The 26,346-nt window shown below is 39.3% G+C and overlaps 1 protein-coding gene across 1 annotated transcript in view; it reads right to left on the bottom strand.

The window, feature by feature from the left end:
* The window catches only part of LOC136842587 (uncharacterized), a 441,719-nt gene that overhangs the window by 135,760 nt on the left and 279,613 nt on the right, over positions 1 to 26,346 (bottom strand). Inside the window, 1 exon segment of the mRNA XM_067110134.1 lies at positions 2,107 to 2,279. Coding sequence (XP_066966235.1) covers positions 2,107 to 2,279 — 173 coding nt within the window.

Genomic DNA, 26,346 nt, shown 5'->3' with positions numbered 1-26,346 from the left:
AGAGGTCGATATTCGCTTTCCCAAAGGTCTACAGCTTTTTGCAAACTCATGGAGAATAATAATACAATAATACTGGGCTTCAATTGCAGTAGACTCTGATCTTTTCTGGCTGAGCATCGGCCCTCGCTCCTTTCCCTTGCACGAACTCAGAGAGTCTTGACTTTCTCCTCCGCCCACAACAACAACGCCCTCACAGCCAGAAAGGAGTATGCTGAATGTGTCTCCCTGTTTCCTTGATGGGGTTAGGCTGTAGTGTTGTCCTAGTTACGCTTGAATCACATGTCCTTAAAAGATTAGTGGCTCAACTGATGAGAGCTGTATTTACCGCTGATGCTCTTTCGCTGATGTGCCAGCTCACCTGTTCTCCCTTCCAGGTGCCTTATTAATTCTTCGAAATATGTTGCTCCCCATCCCGCCTGAGGCGTCGGAGAACACACTAGGTGAGGGCTCGGCAACTGAAGAGGCAAATCTCTCGTTTAATTTCTGAGGGTCCAACCACCAACGGAGATCCTCCCTTTACTCTGTCCGATATCTGAACGACGCTGCTAAGTCCTGAGACTTCTGATCCCATCTCTTTAGCTTACGTGTAGTATTCTAAGTTACCTTCATTTTAACAATGATTTTTTTAAATTTTCTTACTTTTAATGTTGTGTATTTCAAAATTTTTGAAGTTGAAATTAAATCTTCAGCTTTTCAATTCTTAACTCTTAGTTTTAGTTTTACACTTTACAAAGAATTTTATTTTTCACTTTTAACAGCCCTTATGCTGTAATTAATTTTGATAATTACGAAACGTTGAATAAAGTCAGCGCCTTTTCATTGATGATTTATATATATATATATATATATATATATATATATATATATATGAGTATATATATATATGTTATATATAATATGAGAGAGAGAGTATATATATATATATATATATATATATATATATATATATATATATATATATATATATATATATATATATATATATATATATATATATATATATATATATGCAAATTTTAGGTAACATATGTAAATCAAGAGAGAGCACATTTCCCTATTCATTCAATTATATTGTAAATTCTCAGGGTACATTTTATATGACAAAAATAATTTTGTGCAAAATCACTTGTCATAGTTTCATAGTTATTACAAAATAACCATAAATTTTTTCCTTTGTTGTTTTCTCAAAACTTAGTTTTTTCAAAAATAAATGCTTATAGCTCCAAGATGACTAAACTAAATTCAATGAAACCATTACAGAGTGTAGTATAACTATATATCTTGATTTTGTAAATGGGAAATTCATTTTTAAGTAAAACTTTTTTTTGCATATTATTTTTGAAAAATTTTAAAGTTTTTTTCTCAAATGAAAATAAAAAATTAACTTAGAAGTTGAATTTAAATTCCCCATGTTGAAAATTTTTATTATTAGTTGAAGAATAAGTGATAAAAATTGGAAGCAAATCCTTTCATTTATCAGGTAACTATAAGCACTTACTTTATAATGGGGCCTTATGGAGTCAGCACTTCCCGTAAGGTATATTTGGTGTTAAATAATAATCTAAGGTATAAATTTCGTGTTTGAACCCTTAAATAGGCAGTTAAAAATGTTTTTATAGGTAGTCTTTGGTGTCTGACCTGTTTAAATATGCAGTTATAAGCAATTTCGGGGGGAAGGGAGTGCCAAATGCTCACAGATTTTAGCTATTATTGGGGGGTTGTGGTACCTATCCTGTGTGAATGCTGGGGGTTTACTGTATGTATATACAGATATTTTATTCAGGTTGTGATGAAACAAAAGCTTATTCATACACATTAATCATAGAATGAATGTCCAACCCCAACACCTTGGATCTTGATGCTTCACATAAAGTTTTCATTAAAACTGGGTTACAAATTAATACTGTACATGACTATGGATACAAAAGTGTGTGCATAGAGCAACTTCCTTCTTTCATCTGAGTGACAAAAGACTGGTGATCCTGAGAATATTCAAAATGTTAACAGAGGCATACAAATAATTACTGGGTTTGTAAGGAAAACTTATTTTTTCTAATATTTCATAATAATGATAGACTCTTCAGATCTTAAAAACAATACACATACCTCTCCATTTTTTAGATGAAAGTATGCAATAGCTGCTCTAAGACACTGAGACAAGTACATTAAAGAACTATCTTGGGTTTCACTTTCCTGGCATTGGGCCATCTGTCTCTCAGCTTCTTTTACAATTTCATATGATAAGAATTCTGGGACTATGAGCAACAGTTCGGTTACACCTGGAAATTAAGACAAAACTATTACTTAGAAGACAAAAAGGATAGGACAATATCACATCAAAATAATGGCTTTTAAAAATTACAGCAATTAAATCCCCTCAAATACAGCTCCCACTCAAATATATAATCTTTTTTGTAATTAGTTTATCACAACACTACAACGTTACCCAATCAATAGCATGGAAAAATTTCGTACTGCATCAGATGATAAATATACCAACAAAAAATGCCTGCAGCAACAGAGGAACCACCTATACACGCTATACTACTCACTCATATCTTACACGCAGTCTTGTGATTACTATATATTAAATCCCTTCCAGTCTAACACTGCTTCCACATCAACCATGCTAATATTTTTTTGTTTGACTTTTTCTCTATAGGTTGGAAAAAACTATGTGTAAGTAAATTACACATACTTTTTTCCCAACCTATAATCATTCTCTCTTAACAAAAGTAAACCACTTACAAACACTGATCCATCTTTTTGTATATGCTAACCTTCATGCTAATTCTTCATTATACTTTTACATTTCTCATTGATTCAATCTTTCTTACAAAACAAATACTGTACTATGCAAAGAGTTCACTTCAATAGCCTCCACAGATGCTTACTTTTACACACCTTGGTCAGCTCAGTTACACTGTCAATACTGTAACTACTTTACAATATCTCACTTTAGGAGATGGGACAAATAAACATTTCTGAGCTCGTCCCTGTGTCACCCCGTGAAATTCCCATTAGCACAAATTTCTAGTATAACATTACAATATACCAGAGAAAAAGTTATCAGGAATGCTGGGGTTACTTATCCCCAGATCTAGCATCTATACTGCAAATAGACGCTAGTATGGGTAGTGAGTGAAGTCATCACTGTGCTACAGAACCACACCCTGAAATATCTCAATGACAAAACCCCCGAAGAGCCGTGAGAGCCGAATTTCGCCTCCCACACTCACCCGCCCGCCCGATGGCGACCCCAGCGCCATCTGAACTCATTCCATTCTAGCACGTGATCTCTGCTGTTTGTAGCTTTTTCGCTTGTGCTTTTCCCAGCAATTTCTGCTTTTGATTCCCACATGTCACTTCCAGCAGCTTTATCAGCCCTGCTAAGTACCATCTTCTGTGGGGTTTTATGATTAGTTTGGCTGTTTAAGCCCGTGATTTATAAATTATAAGTGTGGTTTTTGTTTACGCTATATGCCTCTTGTCAGCCATGTCGACCTCGAGGTACACCCATTCAGCGCTTGTTCTGTTTGCTTTCTTGGTCGCTACACTAATCATCTTTAAATTCTCTGGCCATGGATCATCCTGGTGGCGTTTCTTAGGGTGTGTGTCTTTTGGGTCCTTTTTAATTTTAATTTTTGTGAGTCTCTCCTCATTGGGGTTCTTGCTATTGTTTGGGGGTATCCGAAGATTCCACTCTTTTGCTTTTCTCCCAAGGATGTTCTTTTTGAACAGTACGTGAAAGTTTTTTCAGTGTTGATGATCGCCAAATTATATTATTATATCCGAAGGCATGTCAGGCAATGTACCTGTTGGCTGTTTACATTCTACGCTTAGTTCGGTTAGGCTATACGCTCTAGCACGCAGCTTATACATTTTTATTATTGGATGGTTATTTATTTGTCTTTAGGTTAACATGTTTATATCATTTAAGCGGATGCTAGCTCAGTCCTATCACCAATTGGTGGATTAGGGCTACCCTTTTTAGCTGCTTTACTTCAACCTCCTGCTCCGTGGCTCCCGCTTGGAGAGGGTAGGAGGAGTGGGGATAGTCAGGTCGCAGGGAGTTTCTGTTGTTGTTCTATCCGTCTTCACCGCTTGTTTGGGCTGGTTGAAGTTTCCTCGAGACCCCATTTTCTCCCTCTAGTACTAGTGGGGGAGGAGGATTTTACCTTGGAGAGTCTCCTTCACGCTTTCCACAACCCTTTCCCTTACTTTAGTCGGTTACAGTTGGCCTTCGACACAGGAATTTCTCTCCCTGCTTTTTCCTCTCCCTTCCCTTCTCTCCTCCTGGTTATCTAGGCTGTGCCTTCTAGGAGGGTGAGAGTGTGTGGTGTGGTTTGGTTTAGGGCAGTCTTTTCCTTCCCAGCTTCTGTGTGGTCATGAGTCTCCCTGTACTTAGGTACCTCTGGATACTTCTACCTTATGGGTTACAGTTGAGCAGAGGCAAGGTCCCCAGTCTCCTGTTCATTATTTCTCTGACCCTCTCCCCTTCAAGTACTGTTCTTCCTTCCTTTCCTCCCCGTATGAGTGCTTTCCGTTGTTTGTCATCTCCTTGCGCCGCATGACATCGGCCTCCGGCGGTCACCCCGTGTTAAGCATTGGTGGCCTACCCTAGTAGAGGGGCAACGCCTCCTGGGGTCGGGCCCTGCTGACATTGCTTCTGGCTAGTTTCTCGCTGATTCGCCTCCTCCACCGAGCTGGATTCACCACTCTCAGGCTCACTCTCACTTCTCTGCTCCGCCATCCCGGCCCTCCCGCTGTTTCTGCCCTACTATCGCCTCGGCGCTTGAGTCATAAGGGATAGGTTTGAGTGGTTTTCCACCTGACCATATTATGATCAGCTGTGATGTACTGCCTCGCCTTTCTGCTATGCCCTAGCTTCGGAGGCTCGGGATCCCGGAGGGGTTTGCGCCGGAACCCGGGGGCTTATGATGTATTATTCCTTATGTGTTGTTAACCAAATATTTGTGCCATTGCTTTATCTATCATACTAGATTATCCCGGCGGCCTCATGTATCCCGCCGCCGGATTCCAAAATTTTTTATTAGTTTAATTCTTTTGTACCATGAGTCCAGTGATCCTGTTCTTTGGTTCTCAACAGACATTCCGGCGCCTCTTTGAGATAAGGTGTCTTGTCTGGCTCAGTATTTTCCGCTCCGCCGAGTATTCGGCAAAGTGGACTAAATTTTATACTTCACTAGTTGCTATCTTGAATTAGTAGGTTCATTTTCTATGGTTTTTTCATCCCTCCGGAGTGCTCCGGTAGTTCGGTATGAAATTACTTAGTACCTACTTTAGTTTAAGTTATCATAGATTAGTAGGTTCATATACTGTTCACACTTACAGACTGTTCGTTGTGAGGAGCCCGGGTGCACTGCCATCTTGCACCAACCCTACGGGCACGTGGTTTGTCATACCCACACTGGCTGCGCGGTACGCCTGGACGACCTGATCGTGTGGCACCCGGATGGCTGTGAGGTTTGCTTCACACTCTACGGGTGTATCCAGGATGAGTCAGTAAGCCGATTGTTTTTGTTCCGCCCCTTCGGGGGCTCTCACATATAATGTTATGGTAAAATTTTGGGTTTTTTATGATCTTACTATAATAGTTCGGCCTTGATACTCCCTTTTTTCAGGCCGATGAATCCTCCTCGCAAAGATGCTCCTTGAGTCCTCCCGTGCCTGGGTGGTTCGTAGGAACGCCTGGCCAAGGAAACCTTATGTTCTCGATGAGAACCTAAGGAACATCCTGTACCGGCACGCTGGATTGCCGCGGCTGTTCCAGCTGGAGGTTGCCGCCCCATCATCAAGCAACCGGGTAGAGACCTGCGCCTATCCAGGATGACCCGCTGTACGCAGGAGGTGTCGGAGGATGCCGCCATGCTAGATCTCGATCTGGAAACCATGAACACGAACAGACCAGGAGGTAGTAGGGAGGTAAGTGAGGCAGTAGGGGGCCGGGCGCCTGGGTTTGATTCCCCGGTCATCATCCGCTTTCTTCTTTTCAGCTTTCATAAATCTTCTCTGGAAGGACAGAGCCCAGTCTGTCTCAAGCTGAAGAAGTCGTGGAAGGCGAAGGGCTAAAAGTCTTCGTCTTCCCGCAAGGCATCTCCCTTTCCCCCGTCAAAGCCACAGGACGCTGGTCCGGTGGCCTCCGTGAGCAGACGCCGACTCGGCAGAGGTTCGGTGAGCGGCTGCTTCAGCCCTCCTCGCCGAGCCTGCCTTTGACCCTGGAGGCGCTTATGGATGCTGCTCGAGAGGTTCTTCACGGAGGTAGAGGCGTGCTGAGCAAGCTCACGGAGAGGTTTCAGAGCCAGGAGACTATGCTCCGGAGCACGGCGGCTCGGGGCTGCGGTGCACTATCCTCATCTCCGGACGCTCAGCCCCCTCCATTTCTGACAAAGGGAACCCGTATGCTTAGGCCCTTCACATGCTCCCGCATGAAGACACCTTGACTCGTAAGGTCTAGGCACTCATAGACTGGAGGAGCTAGAATTCTTCCCTCCAGATCTTCTGCCTCCCTACCCAGGCTTCGCTAGGCTGACAGAAGAAGCATGGGTACACTCTGATAAGGTCCCTAAGGAGTCAGTGATCTTTCCTAGGGACCAGGCGCAATCAGCTCTGATGCGCACTTTTACAGAGTGGCAAGCGGAGAACACCAACCAAGTTGACGCCCTTCAAGGGCAACTTCACCATGTTCTCCCTTGGGGATAAGCTCCCAACCCTGCTTCTGACTATTAAGGTTGCACTCTCGCAATGCTCAGGCATGTGCTGAGGTGCCTGCCGCTCAGAGAGACGGACCCAATGCCTCTAATCTTTCCCAGGGGTGACGACTTTTGAAGGATGCTCCGCCCATCGCCACGTACCGGTAAACAGGACGTGATTGCGCATTCAATCAGTTCCCAGTGAGCAGCTTCAAACTGACGGAAGCTCTGGAAGGCTGAGTCTGAGGCACGGTGTCGCTAGAGTCGTCTTCGAACCGCTGTGCCTGGCGGAGGCAACCGGCCGCCTCGCTTTCCCGAGGAGCCGCTGTTCCAGGCCTGGACGTAAACTTTGTTGTAGCAGGGTTTCAGTCGACCTATATGACTTCATGGTGGCGCGGCTGAATTGTCGCAAATTATCTTTCGCCGACGCATTATCTCATGCCATGAGCCTAACAAGCTCATGAAGAGTTCCTTCTGGGGAGCCAATCTGTTCCCGGAAGAAGAAGTCACCAGTGTCCTGGCTGAGGCAACCAGGGCTAACCAAAGTCTGCGCTCCCGGTGGGGTATTCCGGCCTTTAAACGAAAAACCCCAGAGTCCGGCGGCTCCCAGTATAGACCGAGAAAAAGGTACAGGAGGCACAGAAGACAGCAACATCAGTCTGTTGTCCAGGCGGTACCTGTCTCGGCGGTGAGCCAACCCTCCACCTCCAACGCTCAACCTCAACAGTTTGTGCCGGTTCAGCCAGCTCAACACTCCCTTGCCACTCCTTCTTATGTGTCGTCTCCGGCATATAACCCTTCTTATGAAGGTCGTGGGGCCTTTCATGGCCTTAACAGGAGTGCAAGGGGGGGTAGAGCTAGAGCCTCCTATAGAGGTAAGGCTGCCCTACGGTTCCTCTCCCGGGGAAGAGGAGGCTGCGGTAGAGGTAACAAACCCGCTCCTCCCCAGTGAGACCAGCCAGGTAGGCGTAGACTTTTTCTGGTTCAGGACCAGTGGTCTTTCAGTCCATGGGCACACAGCAGTGTCCAAAGGTTTGGGTTGCAGCTGATCAAGGGTCCTCTCCTTGACCGTTTCCATCAACCTCCTCCAAAGCCTTCCTACAAGACTTTGTGATGGAAGCTCAGGAAGAGAGCAATAAAGAAAGTGAGACACCTCAGATTCCAAGGCAGGCTGTTTTCTGTTCCCAAAAAAGACTCCAGTCAACAAAGAGTAATCCTGGACCTATCACGTCTAAATCTTACACACGCACAACCAAGATGCTTACAAAGTCATGCAGGTACTCTACTCCGCGTGGAGCCGTCACCACCTCTATCGATCTTTCAGACGCATACTATCACGTCCCAATTGCGCGGAACTTCTCTCCCTTCCTGGGTTTCAGACTGGGGAAACAGGCCTACTCCTTCAGGGTCATGCCTTTCGGGCTCAACATAGCACCCAGAATATTCAACCATGAAACAGCAGTTCAGCAGCGTTGCGATCCTGGGATATCGTTAGCGGCGCATCTGGACGTGACACAATTTCCGCTTTAACCGCTGAGGAGTGCCGGAGAGCTACAGTCATGGTGGACGAAATTCCTGGAATCCTTAGTTTCCAATTGAACAGGAGAAAACCCGCCTAACTCCGAAGTTTGGTTTCAGTGGCTGGGTATCCAGTGGACCCACTGCACATATCTCTTCCGCCAGCCAAGCGGAGGGAAATAGCCACAGCTACCAGAAAGTTTCTGAAATACAAGAAGGCCTCCCGCCGGACACAAGAAAGAATCTTAGGTTCTCTTCAGTTCGCTTCTGTAACAGACCTGCTCCTAAAAGCGAGATTAAAAGACAAACAGAGGTGTATGAGACGGGCTAATGTCAGGCTCAGGACAGGGTCTCACTAATCTCAAGAAATCTTAAATGAAAGACTACCCATGGTCCACAGTCAAGGGCCTCTCAAAGTCAGTCCCTCTTCAGTTTCCCCCTCCAGCTCTGGTAATCCACACAGACACTTCGTTAAGCGGCTGGGGAGGATACTCACCAAAACAAAAGGTACAAGGGACATGGTCTACCATGTTTCAACAGTTCCATATAAACACTTTGGAAGCAATGGCAGTGTGTTTCTAACCCTGAAAGCTTCGCCCGCCAACCAGATTCACATCAGGGCTGGTGCGTTGACAGCCGCCGTAGTACACATTGCATAAACAGGGGCGGGTCCAAATCGAGTCGGATAAATCCAGGTGATGTTAGCTATCTTCTCCCCTGGCGGACAAACACAGCTGGCATTTGGCTGCCACCCATCTGGCGGAGTGAACGGTGGTGGGACTTCCTTCTGGTTCAGGTCGGCACTCCGCTGAGCCGGAATGGTCCTCAGACAAGGACTCCTTCAACTGATCTGCCATCGCGGTTCGGGGACTTCAGGTAGACCTGTTTGCCACGGAGAGCACCACAACCTCCTCCTTGTTATGTGGTTCTAATCTGTCCTCAAACTATGCCACAGATGCAAATGTCCATAGATTGAACAGTTGGGAGAATCCATATGTTTCCCAATAAACATGCTGATGAAAGTCTTACACAAGCTCAGGCATTCGGAAATGTAAGTAGCCCTGGTAGCACCCATCTTCATCAAGATAAACTGGTTTACCCTGAAACTCAAGCTATGTGTCGCCAGACACCCAGACCCAGGCTGACCTGGATAGTACAAACGGGCCTGTGTCAGCTTCCTCAAAAATTCTGGAATGCTCTGGCTTTATAGACTTTATGAAGTTTGTCGCCAAAGGGGGTAAATACTGACCCTGTTAACACTCTGTTTATTGAACTGATAAGAGATTCTACTCGTGACAGTATGACTCAGCAGTCAAAAATTGGCATCTTTTCTGAAGGCATCTGAAGCTCAAACTAAGTGACCACTAATTTAGCTGATAACCTCTTTAGATCATTGTTTGAAAAAGGCTCAGCCCCAGCCACTATTACTTTCACAGTAAAATCAGCTTGAGAAATGTGTTTTTGCATATTGAAGATTGACCTAACTCTGACTCATACTTTTTCCATCCCTAGAGCATGTGTTTCATAAGGCCGTAACACACATTCGGTTACCTGTTCCTTAACGACGTTTCGAAATTAGCCTCAGATATTAATAATGCCCAATGCTCTTATCTAGATCTGCTAGAAGACTTTATTCCCATTAGTTTAGCTTCAGGTGCCAGAATCTCAGAACTGTCTGCTCTTCTCAGAGGTGTCGATCACACAGATTTCTCCCACAGGAGAAGTTCTGCTTTCCCCAGATCATAGATTCCTCGCTTAAAAATGGTAAAGACAATCAAGACAGGTGGTCCCCTTGAAGGTGGCTCCTCTTCCACAAGACCTGCCCTTTGTGCCCAGTCGCTACATTGAGGGCTTACTTAAAGAACTTCTCAGTGTTTGTCTGGTCCTCTTTATCAGGGAAAAGGTGGAACACTTCTCTTTAAAAGTTTATGCAAGACAGCAAATCCTATACTTCATTAACCTTTAAATAAGCCCTATTTACAAAAACGCCTCCCGCAGTCGTATGCGCGCTCGTGATAGCGCCAAGCGAAAAAAGTTTTTTCAAAAAATCACAGCACGCTTAGTTTTTAAGATTAAGAGTTCATTTTTGGCTCATTTTTTTATCATTGCCTGAAGTTTAGTATGCAACCATCAGAAATGAAAAAAATATCATTATCATATATAAATATTGGAATATATGACAGCAAAAAAAAAACTTGTATATAATTGTATACAAATTGTGCTGTAAGCAAAACAATCAAAGCAACACAGAGAAAATATTATCACAAAATGATGCATGAATTCGTAATGCGTGGACGTAAAAAAATTTTTTTTTCAAAATTCACCATAACCTAAATATTGTGCCAGAGACTTCCCGCTTGTTGAAAAAATTGCCAATTGATTGAATATTACTAGACTGTAAGTGCTTTAGCTATAATTGCAGTTTCTTTAATTCATTTCGTCGAGTTAAAGTTGACCGAAAGTCGAATTTTTTCTATTTATCGTGATTTATATGGAAATATTTCAAAACTGATAAAAGCTACAACCATGAGTTATTTTTTGTTGTATTGTAAATGAAATTGCGCACATTTTCATATATAAAACTTTATGTAACGACTAATATAAAGCTGGTGCAAATATTAATGACAACAAGACCGAAAGAATTTCTGGAGATGTTCCCGCCGAAAGTTACCGTCACAGACGAAGTGCTAGAAAATGTTTTAAAATCTCACCACATAACCAAATATTGTGCCAGAGACTTCCAATTTATTGCAAAATGAAGTTAAACGATTGAATATTACTAGAATGTAAGAGTTTTAGCTTACAATTGCGTTTTTTACCATTTCGGTCGAGTTAAAGTTGACCGAAGGTTGAAATTTTGGCAGTTATCGTGATTTATGTGAAAATATTTCAAAACTGATAAAAGCTACAACTATGAACTATTTTCTGTTGTATTCTACATGAAATTGCGCACATTTTCATATATAAAAGCTTATGTAACGACTAATGTAAATGATGCAAACATTACGCACAACATGACGAAAGAATTTCTGAGATGTTCAATACTGAAAGTTAATGACGCAGACGAAGGAAAATTTTTTTTTTTTTTTTTCAGAATCACCACAAATAGAAATAATATTGTGCGAGACTTCCAGTTTGTTGCAAATGAAAATATGATTGAATATTACTAGAATGTAAGAGTTTTAGCTTATAATCATGTTTTTTTTAACCATTTCGCCGAGTTAAAGTTGACCTAAGCTTGAAATTTTGGCAGCTAATTTTGCAGTTATCATGATTTATATGAAAATATTTCAAATCCATTAAAGCTACAACCATGAGTTATCATATATTCTACATGAAATTGCGCACATTTCCATATATAAAACTTTATGTAACGACTAATATAAAATAGTGCAAACATTACGACAACGTGACGAAAGAATTTCTGGCGCAGACGTAAGGAAAAAGTTTTTTTTAAAAATTCACCATAAATCGAAATATTGTGCTAGAGACTTCCAATTGGTTGCAAAATGAAGGTAAATGATTGAATATTACTAGATTGTAAGAGTTTTAGCCTAAAATTGCGTTTTTTGACCATTTCGGTCGAGTCAAAGTTGACCGAAGGTTGAAATTTTGGCAGTTATCGTGGTTTATATGAAAATATTTCCAAACTGATAAAAGCTACAACCATGGGTTGTATTGTATTGTACATGAAATTGCACACATTTTCATATATAAAACTTTTATAACGGCTATAGAACAGTGCAAAAATTACGACAAAATGACTAAAGAATTTATGAAATTTTCGCTGAGTTACCACGCGTAAGAAAAAGTTTTTTCTGGTACCACCATAACCAAAAATATTGTGCTAGAGACTTCCAATTTGTTGCAAATGAAGGTACATCATTGAATATTACTAAAATAAGAGTTTTAGCTAATAACGTGCTTTTCGACCATTTCTCCCAGCGCTGAGTCAAAGTTGACCGGTTAAAGCGAATTTTTGTAGTCGACGACGCACGCCCACTGCACCCAACAGACAATTTAGTCGACGCATGATACGCCCAATAGGCGCTATGGTTAAACAAGCTAACCCGGATTCAGTTCCTTTAAGGTTCATGATATCCCAGCGTAGCTACCTCTACCAATTATTTTCATAATATGGATTTGTTGAATTGACAAAAATACATGGATGGAAATCTCATTGTGTTTAAACGCTTCTCAATACTTGAAATACCTAGCTCTGAAATTTCTCACGGTGGTTGCCGGGAGTGTCATCCCCACCTTAAAAATTATCCTTAACCTTATCCCTTCTCTGCCTGCTCGTTTCATTTATTGGCCCTACCAGTTTTCCTGGGCCAATCATACTCAACGCCTGGCTCCTCAATTTATATGATACTTGAAATTGTTATCTTTATATGATGTTTATTGTGATTATGTTTTTAATGTGTGCTATTTGGTAGGTTGGTCTTGAGGTACTTCTGTAATTTTGGTATTCCTTATTTTTGTACCTCCTCTCATGTTTTTATTATACTTTTATATTTTCATGCTCAAATTTATGTTTAGTATAAGCTTAGCCTAACTATTATTCTTAATTTCTGTTAAAGTTCTGAATTATCAAGAGAAATAATTAAACTTATTTTCTTATAGTACACATTTTTATGCATGATCACCTTAGATAATTTTTCTACTTCACAGTCTTGGTATGATTCTCTGTTATTTATTCTGCACCGGTGACACAGGGACGAGCTCAGAAAAGGGATTTTGACAAAGGAAAATCTATTTCTGAGGAGGTCTACAACATCTGGCAGACCCTCCCCAGTCCTAGCTCTCGCCTGCACGGCATACCAAGCCTGGGGATGGTGTTAGCCTGAATGAGTCTAGATGGCGCTTGGGGTCATTGGGCTGGCGAGCGGGTGAGTGCGGGAGCTGGGTCAGCTCTCCGCTCTTCCGGGGGTTTTGTCATTGGGATGTCTTCAGAGTATGGTTCTGTGCAGTGATGACTTCACTCCACCCTTGCCCATACCCCATCGCCTATTTTCATTATAGATGCTTGATCTGGGGGGTAGTAACCCAGCATTCCTGATAGCTTTTTTCATATTTAGCAATATTTATACCTAGAAATTGTGTTGGGTAAGGAATTTCACCTGGTGACACAGGGCCTCCTGAAATAGATTTTTCCTTTGTCAAAATCCTATTAACTCTAAGGACCCACCTACTTGACAATATATCATCTGACTATTACCATTCTCCTCTCGTAAACAAAACATTAAAACATTGTATAAAGAATATATCATCACCATGGAAATGGATCTCAAGACCCTAAAATATTCTTGACAAGGATACATGGACTTCACTGTCTTAATTTTTTTCTCAAAACAGCCAAGCCACTGAATCCATCAAAACTTCAAAAGAACAAACAAATGTTAACAACTGTGGAGGTCTACCACATACTCTTATCTAACACTTCCTTTCTCTTATGAGAGTAGGTATATTTTTAGATTTATCTTTTACAAGACAACACTGATAATTATATTTATCTTTAACCAATTTTTTCTTTCATAGACCTAGTGAATAATAGGGATCTATGCCAGTTTGTGCACTGTTGCCATATATAAAAAGGTGAGGAAAACCAGGTAATCATGGTGAGCAAGAAATACAGCCTCTTGCCTGAGCAGGACCAACTATTAGGAAATTCTCTGATATTTGTTAGTCTGTTTAGCATATTCCATAAACCATAGCAGTAACTCATTTCAGGACAAACAGTGTCTGGTGCTATTATATATGTACTTCTCTCTCTCTCTCTCTATATATATATATATATATATATATGTTATATATATATATATATATATATATATATATATATATATATATATATATATAGGTATGAATGTCTTTTTCCTGTAATACATAGTGTAATATGAATATGTTAGAGTAAAACACTATTTAACGTTGAGATTAGCACCAGCTTCTGTGTTCTGTTCACCGGCACAGTTTATGCCGCAAATATATGGTTTCAAGCAAAATAGTGTTTATGGGCCTTCTTATATTCATATATATATATATATATATATATATATATATATATATATATATAGAGAGTATATATATATATATATATATACATACATATATATATTATAATATTGTATATGCATATACATATATATACATATTATCATTATTATATAGATCACTATAAATGTCATTTACTACCCAATCATTTTTTTATCATTGCCTGAAGTTTTAGTATGCAACCATCAGAAATGAAAAAATATTATTATCATATATAAATATTGGAATATATGACAGCGAAAAAAAAAACTTGTATATAATTGTATACAAATTGTGCTGTAAGCAAAACAATCAAAGCAACACAGAAAATATTATCACAAAATGATGCATGAATTTAATGTCGTGGACGTAAAAAATTTTTTTCAAAATTCACCATAAATCGAAATATTGTGCTAGAGACTTCCCGTTTGTTGAAAAATTAAGCTAATTGATTGAATATTACTAGACTGTAAGTGTTTTAGCTTACAATTGCAGTTTTCGACCATTTCGGTCAAGTTAAAGTTGACCCCGAAAGTCGAATTTTTCTATTTATCGTGATTTATATGGCAATATTTCAAAACTGATAAAAGCTACAACCATGAGTTATTTTTTGTTGTATTGTACATGAAATTGCGCACATTTTCATATATAAAACTTTATGTAACGACTAATATAAAGCGGTGCAAATATTACGACAACAAGACGAAAGAATTTCTGAGATGTTAGGCGAGTTACCGCGCAGGCGTAAGGAAAATGTTTTTTTAAAATTCACCATAAATCGAAATATTGTGCTAGAGACTTCCAATTTATTGCAAAATGAAGTTAAACGATTGAATATTACTAGAATGTAAGAATTTTAGCTTACAATTGCGTTTTTACCATTTCGTCGAGTTAAAGTTGACCGAAGGTTGAAATTTTGGCAGTTATCGTGATTTATGTGAAAATATTTCAAAACTGATAAAAGCTACAACTATGAACTATTTTCTGTTGTATTCTACATGAAATTGCGCACATTTTCATATATAAAAGTTTATGTAACGACTAATGTAAAATGATGCAAACATTACGACAACATGACGAAAGAATTTCTGAGATGTTCAGCAGAGTTACCGCACGCAGACGTAAGGAAAAATTTTTTTTTTTTTTTCAGAAATTCACCATAAATAGAAATATTGTGCTAGAGACTTCCAGTTTGTTGCAAAATGAAGGTACATGATTGAATATTACTAGAATGTAAGAGTTTTAGCTTATAATTGCGTTTTTTTGACCATTTCGGTCGAGTTAAATTTGACGAGCTTGAAATTTTGGCAGTTATCATGATTTATATGAAAATATTTCAAAACTAATAAAAGCTACAACCATGAGTTATTTTCCGTTGTATTCTACATGAAACTGCGCACATTTCATATATATAAAACTTTATGTAACGACTAATATAAAACAGTGCAAACATTACAACAACGTGTGAAAAGAATTTCTACGCAGGACGAAGAAAGTTTTTTTTAAAATTCACCATAAATCGAAATATTGTGCTAGAGACTTCCAATTGGTTGCAAAATGAAGGTAAATGATTGAATATTACTAGATTGTAAGAGTTTTAGCCTAAAATTGCGTTTTTTGACCATTTCGCCGAGTCAAAGTTGACCGAAGGTTGAAATTTTGGCAGTTATTGTGGTTTATATGAAAATATTTCCAAACTGATAAAAGCTACAACCATGGGTTGTATTTTGCTAATATTGTTACATGAAATTGCACACATTTTCATATATAAAACTTTATGTAACGGCTAATATAGAACAGTGCAAAAATTACGACAAAGTGACGAAAGAATTTCTGAGATGTTTGGCTGAGTTACTGAGCGCGGACGTAAGGAAAAAGGTTTTTTTTTTTTTTTAAATTCACCATAAGTCGAAATATTGTGCTAGAGACTTCCAATTTGTTGCAAAATGAAGGTAAATGATTGAATACTACTAGAATGTAAGAGTTTTAGCTTACAATTGCGTTTTTTTATCATTTCGGTCGAGTTAAAGTTGACCGAAGGTTGAAATTTTGGCACTTATCATGATTTATATGAAAATATTTCAAAACTGATAAAAGCTACAACCATGAGTTATTGTGTGTTGTATTCTACATGAAATTGCCCACATTTTCATATATAAAACTTTATGTAACGACTAATATAAAACGGTGCAAACATTACAACAAAGTGACGAAAGAATTTGAGATGTTCGGCCAGAGTTGCCTGTGTGGACATAAGGGGAAAAGTTTTTTCAAAAATTCACCATAAATCAAAATATTGTGCTAGAGACTTCCAATTTGTTGCAAAATGAAGGTAAATGATTGAATATTACTAGAATGTAAGAGTTTTAGCTTACAAATGCGTTTTTCGACCATTTCGGTCGAGTCAAAGTTGACCGAAGGTTGAAATTTTGGCACTTATCCTGATTTATATGAAAATATTTAAAAACTGATAAAAGCTACAACCATGGGTTGTTTTTTGTTGTATTTTCCATGAAATTGTGCACATTTTCATATATAAAACTTTATGTAACGGCTAATATAAAACGGTGCAAAACTTACGACAAAATGACGAAAGAATTTCTGAAATTTTCAGCCGAGTTACCGCGGACGTAAGGAAAAAGTTTTATAAAAAATTCACCATAAATCGAAATATTGTGCTAGAGACTTCCAGTTTGTTGCAAAATGAAGGTAAATGATTGAATATTACTGGAATGTAAGAGTTTTAGCTTACAATTGCATTTTTCGACCATTTCGGTCGAGTCAAAGTTGACCGAAAGTTGAAATTTTTTGTAGTTGACGTACTTTACGTCCACTCGTCACCCAACAGACAATTTTAGTCGACTTACGATACGTCCAGTCGGCGTTTAAGGGTTAATATTAAGTTTAACAAGATTGAATAATAACAAATAATAAAAGTAATAATTCTTTCTCTCTTTCTCCTTCCACCTCTCTCTCTCTCTCTCTCTCTCTCTCTCTTTCTCTTCCCCCTCTCTCTCTCCTCTCTCTCTCTCTCTCTCTCTCTCTCTCTCTCTCTCTCTCTCTCTCTCTGAGATGAGAGAATTTAAATTTTTATGCATATGTAATATGTATGTTTTGTATGATAAATAAATGATTTACTAATTTTCAAATATTAATATGAATGTACTACACACAGCAAAATATCAATTCATTAAATTAAATATAGTGAATTAGTAAGATTTTAGTTCAATATAAATTCTTTCCCTCATCTTTCTCCGAAAGTTTTAGAGCGAGGGGAAGAGTTAACCTGACAAATATCTTGACATACTGACCACAAGGGTAGATATTGCCACTTGGTGGTCAAATAAATGTAGCCACTTGGCGGTCAAACACCATACGAAGGATACTGAAAAATCTCTCTCTCCCTCTCATCTGATCTAAATTATGTTCTTTGCATTTCATATCTCTCTCTCTCTCTCTCTCACCGAGATAGATTTTTTATGCATAGGTAACATATGTTTGTTTTGTATACCGCAGTTTTCTAGATAAACGTGATGTTAGCTTGTTATTTTTTTCATATTTTCCATGCTATAATTACAACTTTTTGCATTTCTTAGTAAATTATTACAAATTTTAAACATACATTCCCCGTCTTTTTCTCAGATTCTTCAGAGCGAGGGGGGAGCAAGTACCTGTCAATTAACTTGGCATATTGCCATACACCACGAAGGGAAAGTAATGTTGCCCACAGATGGTCAAGGATACAGAAAATCTCTCTCTCTCTTTTTCCTTCATATATCATGAATTCCAATCCTTTGATATCTGACATAAGAATGATTTCTCTCTCTCTCTCTTTCCAAAGTTATTCTCTCTTTCTTTGTAATAATATGTAAGAACAAACACCCTCGCACTCTCTCAAACACACACACCAACGGATATTCAGAATGTCAGAAATGGATAGATAGATAGATAGATAGATAGATAGATAGACAGATAGACAGATAGAAAGGGAGAGTGGCTGATAGAAAAATATACTCTCTCTGTTATTGGATGGAAGGGTTTGAAGTATGTACATATATATTTTTATGGGTAAAATGTTTAAGATGACTTTGAAATGATATCAATAATATCATTTCAAAGATTAATACAGTAATAGGATAATAGTTTAAGGTATATTTGAGGTAAGATGCTAGTTTAAGGTATACATTTGGTGTCTGACCTTTCAAGATAGGCAGTTATAAGCATTTTTTGAGGGGGTGTTAACTATTCGTAGATTTTAACTATTCAAGGGGGGTTGTGGTACGCATCCCCGTGAATACGGGGGGTTTACTGTACATGTGTGTGTGTGTGTGTGTGTGTGTGTGTGTATATATATATATATATACTGTATATATATATGGAGATAATTTGTAACATCCCAATGCTTGTCGTATTCAGTGATCTCGCAAGTGGGGGTATATGTTCTTTCAGTCACTTTTGAGATTCAGCATTTGTTCATCCGGTTGGAAACCAGGGAGATTCCATCCACCCGAGTATGAAGCAAGATCAGCAATTGAACGGCTAATGGCCCAAACATGATTCACAGGGTGCTTAGATACAGCACCATGTGGCAATAATAGAGATTTCCATTATTAATTCATGGAACTATTTGGTCTGGATATAATCAGTTTCATGGGCGTGAAACAGAAATATATGTGCATATGTTTGTTACAAAATCACTAAGCTGCAAGGACTCTGGTGGAGAGTTTTTGGATTCCTTTGTGAGAATAATCATAAGTGCCTGGACGTGTGTTGGGACATGAGAGAACTGGAACTCTCTCTGCGGAATGTAAGTGTTGAACTTTAAACTTAATAACCTTTACAAGTGTTACCATTATTATTTAGTGATTGCTCTTTTTGACATTACTGAACATTTCATCTCGTGTTTTCGTGTGTTTATAAACTGGGGTCTAATGGAGATGGTTCCATTTTTCCCCAGGAATGTTTCAATGGACCCACGATTGTTTGGGGGAAGATATGCTCCTGATTAAGTGGGTACTTAAAATGGCTGATGGGAAAAATGGTCATTTTAACAAAACAAGGACAGGAATGACTTTGAAAGTTATGCGTAACAAACTTCCATCAAATGGGGGTTACCTTAGAGACACGGTGGGAGACAAGAAATAATCTCCACATAACATATGTGACTTGCAATCATTTTCCTCTTTATTTCGGGGTGATGCTCCAGGGTTTTAGTATCTTTCTTCCTTAATTCATTTTGCATGATTTGTTATCAAGCTTACTTAATAAGCTCTATTTTTGTAGTTTAGGATTTGATTTATACACCTTTAGACAGATTAGGTAAGTGAGAGAGAGAGAGAGAGAGAGAGAGAGAGAGAGAGAGAGAGAGAGAGAGAGAGAGAGAGAGAGAGAGAGAGAGAGAGAGAGAGAGAGAGAGAGAAGGGAACTTCTCTGCTACTGACGACACGATACCAACTGAACTTCAGGTAAGGCCCTATACCCCAGTGAGGGGGGGGTTAAAAGTTTTGGTGGCAGCGGAAATTAATTGCGTTACCAAGGGGGTTGAGAACCCACGCCGAAAAAGGAATGTGTGCAGGTGTTTAGTTTTTACATTTAGGTAGTTAGTTAGGAGATGTATTTTATGAGGTGTTGCCTGGAGATGCTGGTCTTCGTGGTTGCGAAAGAATAGGTTGCAAGCTTGCAAAACAGTAAGGCGCATCACAGTACCCTCAACTCAACGTTCAGTTTTGATTAGTGGGTGATTTAGAGTGGAGTGCCAATTAGAAGTCAGGTTTTATTGCAGTTTTTGATGTGATCATGTTTTTATATAATTTTAATTGAAGTGTGGTTACAATTTAGTTGGGGTGACTGTGGTCTTGCGGTAGTGCTGGGATTCGAAAGAAAGGAAAAAGTGAGGTTTTCTCTTTTCGCTTTTCATTTTAGTGTATTTTAAAATTTCTGTTATCTCTCATTTACCTTTTGTTTTTCTCTTATAGAGTTATTATATGGGTGGAATAGGTGATTTATATTGAAACTTAGTGAGGTTTTTTTTTCCCCTTATCATATTGTTTTAATGAAACAAAGGGAGTTTTTTCTTTTGGTTTTTTCCCTCTCTCTTTCTGCAATTATTTTTTTTTTCTCTTATTAAGTTCTTGTATGGATGGGTTGTGCTGGGGAATGGTGCATAGTAACACGTTTGTGCATTTGTGCTGAGTTAGGTTTTTTCCGCAAGAGACAATGGGCATCGATGTGTTGATGGGGTGGTGGGCTTGATGTCTTTTGGGGTCTTTTCATAAACATTTATCTGCATGGAGATAGACGTCCGTCTCAGGCTTGCAACTTCAGCGTTTGCTTGCAAGCGACTAGGAGGATATTAAAAGGGGAATTTTTTTTCTTCCTCCTCTTCCTTTCTATCCTTCCTTGGGGACCTTGTGTGTGGCCTTGACTTGCATATGGCCTTGCATTTTGCTGTTTAACTTGGTTACTGGTACATGCATGGAGGGAGGGATTTACTCCTGTTGGGTTTTTAGAGTATTTGTGCACTGGGGGATAATAACGTTTTGATTTTTTTCTTTGTGTGTTTTTGCTTTTGTTGTTGTTTTAGACCATATTATATGAGGGTTTAATATTTCATGCATTTGAGATCAGGCCAGGTTTGTTGGCCGATGAAAGAAACTGTGCAAGACGTGGAAAAAGCTACGCCTACAATAGGGGGAAAATCTTTATCAGACCTGGTTGATACTTCCAGTTTAGCTATAGTTAAGAAGAAAAGTCAGCAAAATGGCAGGCAGTGACAATGATAAGAAAACTTTAATCCATAAAGTCATAACTGTTGCTTCATCAATCCAGCCTTTGGGGGGGGGTAAATGGATTCTTGCATCAGCCAGTTGAAATTTTTATTGAATCTGTTCAGAACCATCTGAATTCAAAGAAAATCACAGATGAAACAGAAGTGTTTAATGAAGCTAAATGCCCTTTGTTGGCCGAGTCGCTTGAGCTTCAGACTGTCACTCGATGGGCCGGAGTTCAATTCCCGCGGCCGGCTGATGAAGAGTAGAGGAATTTATTTCTGGTGATAGAAATTCATTTCTCGCTATAATGTGGTTTGGATTCCACAATAAGCTGTAGGTCCCGTTGCTAAGTAACCAATTGGTTCTTAGCCACGTAAAATAAATCTAATCCTTCGGGCCAGCCCTAGGAGAGCTGTTAATCAGCTCAGTGGTCTGGTAAAACTAAGGTATACTTAGCTTAGCGTCTTAGCACTGGACATGGGAGATATTGGCCGTCGCTGCTCTAATTTTCAGCTTCGTAAATGTCGAACTGGGAGGACCTCAGTATATGTCGTAACTGGGAGGACCTCAATGGATTTCTCAGAACTGAGTACAGGAAGTTGAGTGTGGGGATTTAGTACGGGATATGAGAGCATTCTAAAAGATCAGGAAAGCACGGAGCTTTATGGTAGATTTTAGCTCATGATTTTTTTTATGTTGGAGGGGATCTGGTAGAGAAATTAAGAAGTTCAAGCTGGGTACACGGCAATTCTATGTATATCTTTGGAGAATTTTCAAAAGTTGTTGCATTTTTTCTGGCTCTTGAATGACATCCCTTACATAGTAGTAAGTAGTTTTGATAGTCAGATAGAACCTACATCTGTTGAGGCATTGATTTTCTCAGAGATTAGAATGCACATGTTGAAATGTCCGACAATAGATAGCATCTTTTTCAATGGCAGGCCGAAAGCCATGGCGGTAGGCCAGAGGGTCTTCCCACAGTGAGAATCTAATTTTACAGCCAGTGGTTTTTGCAGTAAATTGGAGAGTGATAGATGATTTAATTTTGCTTCTAGTAGTTTTTGTGCCAAAGTGGAAAGGGATATGAAATCTATGGATCAAACACCACAGCTTTGCTATTTTAAATGCGATAGGCTGGGGAATACTGTGCTTCTTGTCAGAGTGCAGACCATTCTTGGCAGTTTTGTCCGTCACTCAAAAGAAGCAATGTTAGGCCAATACCTCAGAATTTTAGTGATAGCCATATGAAAGCTCCTCAGGAGGGAGAACAAAGGAAGTCTAGAAATAGACAGGAATTTTGGAGGGCCGAAAAGCAAAAGGGGAAAAGGTAAACAGTTCATGTCACATAGGGCTTTTGGGAGATATACGAGAACCGAAGCCTGTAGTGGAGGGAGCCATAACTGGGTCTTGTATTTTGGTTTTTGAAGATGCAGGTGCTTCAGTTAGTTTTGTAGATTATGATTTTTATCAGTCGATGTTTTCCCAGTATCAATTAAGGCATTCAGAGGAGCAAGTGTGTGATGTACAGGCTCATAAACTGGATGTTGTAGGTGTGGCGGATATCTGTTTTTCGCTGGGGAACCAGTTAATTAGGAAATCAGTTTTGGTAGTAAGAGGTGTTAATTTGGGGAATAAGATTTTATTGGGCCATCCTGCATGCCATAGGATAGGCATTTCTATATACCCTAGTACAGGTGGTATAATTGTTGGTGAAACTATAGGTTTTATTCCATATGTAGGTGCTGAGGAACTGCATGGGAGTATGCCTGACCTAGGAGATAAGGATGAAATAAACGAAGACGATGAAGGTCTAGGAGATGACCAATCACAGGGAGAAGTTGAGCCTAATGATGAGGGGAAGATATATAAAGCCATTTTGTTGGATGATATTATTTTAGAACCAAGTATGGTTGCTATGGTGAAAGTGAAGGTGAGAGATACAAAGGTGAATAAACAGGTGTATGTGGTGAAGGTAGTGTGAAACTTAAAGGTGTGGTGAGTACAGTTTCAGTAAATAAGGTGTCAAATAATGGTGTTACATGAGTGGAATTGTTAAACTGCAATAGTTCGGTTAGGAAATATCTGAGGAATACTTATATTGTAGATTTGGAGGAACAGAGTGATGATTCTGAATCAGTGGCATTAGTAGGGGAGCGCAATGGATTTTCAAAGGCCGAAATGGAGGTTAGGAGGTAAGTTTATAGGAATCATTTAGGTGAAGCAGACTATACAGAATATACTGAGGGATTAGGTGAGGTGTTAGCTGAATATTCTAATGTTAAGCCCTAGGGGATAAACTGGATTAACATGTTTTTAGAATATAATGTACAGTTAGAGGAAGGGACAAAGCCCCTTTATGTCCTGTCATAAAGGATACCCTTTAAGATTAAGGAGCAGGTGGAGCAAGAAGTTAATCAGTGGGCGGATGAAAGTATAATTAGGCATAGCTCGTCACCGTTTAATTTCCCGTTGTTGGCGATACCCAAGAAGGATGGTTCAATCCATGTATGTGTAGATTTTAGGAAATTAAATGAGAAGACCATTCCTGATAGGTATCCAGTAGCATGTCTGCAAAATTTATTTGTGGAGATTGGAGGTAAGAATATTTATTCTTCAATTGATCTTATGCAAGGGTTTTTACAAGTGCCATTTAGTGAGAGGAGAAGAAGATTGACAGCCTTCTCCATCCCTAAGGGAAATTATGAATTTACATGAATGCCTTTTGGTTTGTCAGATAGTCCTATGACATTTACTAGGTTAGTCAATACAGTCTTGCATGGACTGTTGGGGAAACAGGTTTTTGTCTATATGGACGATATCTTGATTGCCACAGATTCTGCAGAAGAACATTTAGAGGTGCTTAGGGAAGTCCTTAGGAGGCTTAGAATGGCAGGTCTGAAAGTTAAACTAGCCAAGTGTAATTTCTTGAGGAACCAGATTGTATATTTAGGGCATGTCATTTTGGAAGAAGGTGTTCAAGTAAACGATGACAAAGTCAGGGCCATCGTAGATTTTCCTACACCCAAGACATAGAAACAGATCTGCTTGTTCATGGACATGGCGGGATTTTTCCGTCGGTCTGTGAAAAGGTTTTCTATGTTGTCGGCACCTTTGACAGATGTCTTGAGGGATGATGTACAGTCTTGAGGGATGATGTACAGTCTTCATGGGAAGAGGCTCAGCAAGCAGCCTTTCAGAAAATCGAAGATGCTTTAATGAGTCCTCCAGTTCTAAAATTTCTGGATTTTACATTACCTTTCACATTAGTGACAGATGCCAGTCAGGAGAGGGTAGGTGCTTGCTTAATGGAGAAGTTTGAGGGTAAATTCCACCCTATTGCCTTCTTTAGTAGAAAATTTAAAACACGGAGGAGTTGTGAAAGGTTAATGGCCGCAGTTGACAAAGAGGCATTTGCCTTGGTGTCTAGTTTGGTTCATTTCAAGATGTTGTTAATGGGGAATAATGTGGAAGTTCTCACTGATCATAAGCCGTTGTTGGATCTGTTTAATAAGCCAGATCTTTCTCCTAAGAGGGCTAGGTGGTTTTTGACAATTAGGGATACTGATGCTATGCTGAAGTATATTGAGGGCAAACATAATGTGGTAGCAGATGCTCTTAGTAGGCATTCTGTGGACACGGAGGGTGACCGTATGTGTGTACTGTAACGGGTGAGTGTACATAGTTTACTGGAGGAGAAACAAGACGAAGATGATGTTTTAGCAGACTGACAAAGCTGTGCCATGACATGTCGCCTTCAGTTTTTCTGGAGGGGTTCAAAACTTGGATGGAGCATGCATGGTGGTCCCTACGCAAGTAGTTGACTTGCATAAGAGGATCTACAACTCAACAGCGAGGATCTTTATGCAGCATGTACATAATCAGTACGGGGTTGTAGAATTATGGGCCATGATGGAGATTACAACGCTGCCAGCGTTATAATGCATGGAGTACATGGGCTGTGCTCAACTATTACTGGAGAACAAATTAGTGCTCCTATGTGCCCTTGGTGTTTGATTTATAATTATTACAATTATTATGGTAGTGGCTATTAATCACGAGTCTGTGCCATAGAAGAGAATACGTGTGGCCTGTGTCGGGGGTCACGGGATGGTGATGGACCAAGCTCCTATTAAGTATGTGGAGATAATTTGTAACATACCACTGCTTGTATTCAGTGGCCTCGCAAGTGGGGGTATGTGTTTGCTTATTCACCGCCTTGAGTTCAGTCACTTTTGAGATTCAGCATTTGTTCATCTGGTTGGAAACCAGGGAGATTCCATCCACCTGAGTACAAAGCAAGATCAGCAATTGAGAGGCCGATGGCCCAAACATGATTCCCAAGGCATTTAGATACAGCACCACATGGCAACAATGGAGACTTCCATTATTAACCCTTATGAGACAGGTTAAATATATATTTCAAACACACCCCCAGACCGGGCAAACTTTAAGGTTGGCCAATTTAAGAAAAATCACATCAATGAAAAGAGGAAAATATGCAAATGCACATGGTGTAAAAAAAAAAATTCTAAAAATTTTTCCCTACTTTCCACGGAAAGTTGAAAGTGACCATATACAAACCCTGTGTGGGGCCTCTTTTGCAAGATACTCAGTTGTCAGTAAAATTTCCCTTGTTACCTTACTTGTACAGATTAGTAAAAGCTCACAAAGAAAATAATCCCATGCGGCCTATTATCGGCACTGTTGGCTCAATATCATATAAACTTTCAAAACATATTACAGAGTTCTTTGCCCCCATTACTTGGATCTATCTGATTCTCACATACTGCATATAATTCACTAGATTTACTTGATAATTTAAACAAAATCACTTTTTGTCCCACTGATAGATTTGTTGGTTTTGATGTTTGTTCTCTTTTTATTAAAGTCCCTATAGATTCTATTTTAGAGTATCTTAGTAATGAACTAATCCATCATGAATTACCTCTACCTGTAAGCCATATTATTTCACTCACTAGGTTGTGCATTTGTGATTGTAAGTTTATAATCAATGATAAATTCTACCAACAAATATTTGGTATGGCAATGGGCAGCCCTTTATCCCCACTCCTCTCAAACTTGTATATGGAATTTTTTTTTTAAATGATATTTACCTAATATATTTACAGTATACTCTTTTAAAGTGGTACAGAGATGTTGTCAATACTTTAGCTGTTTTGCCTGCTGGTACTGATGTAAATGATTTACTCAATAATTTGAATAACCAGGTACCATACATTAAATTTACTTTAGAGCCATCCATTAAATTTACTTTAGAATTAGAAAAAGACAATTGCTTCCCTTTCTTAGAT

The sequence above is a fragment of the Macrobrachium rosenbergii genome, chromosome 10 (genome assembly GCF_040412425.1).
Source record: "Macrobrachium rosenbergii isolate ZJJX-2024 chromosome 10, ASM4041242v1, whole genome shotgun sequence".
NCBI classification, from domain to species: Eukaryota; Metazoa; Arthropoda; class Malacostraca; order Decapoda; family Palaemonidae; genus Macrobrachium; species Macrobrachium rosenbergii.
Note: the sequence above shows the minus strand (reverse complement) of the source record. Positions and strands in the feature narration are given on the sequence as shown.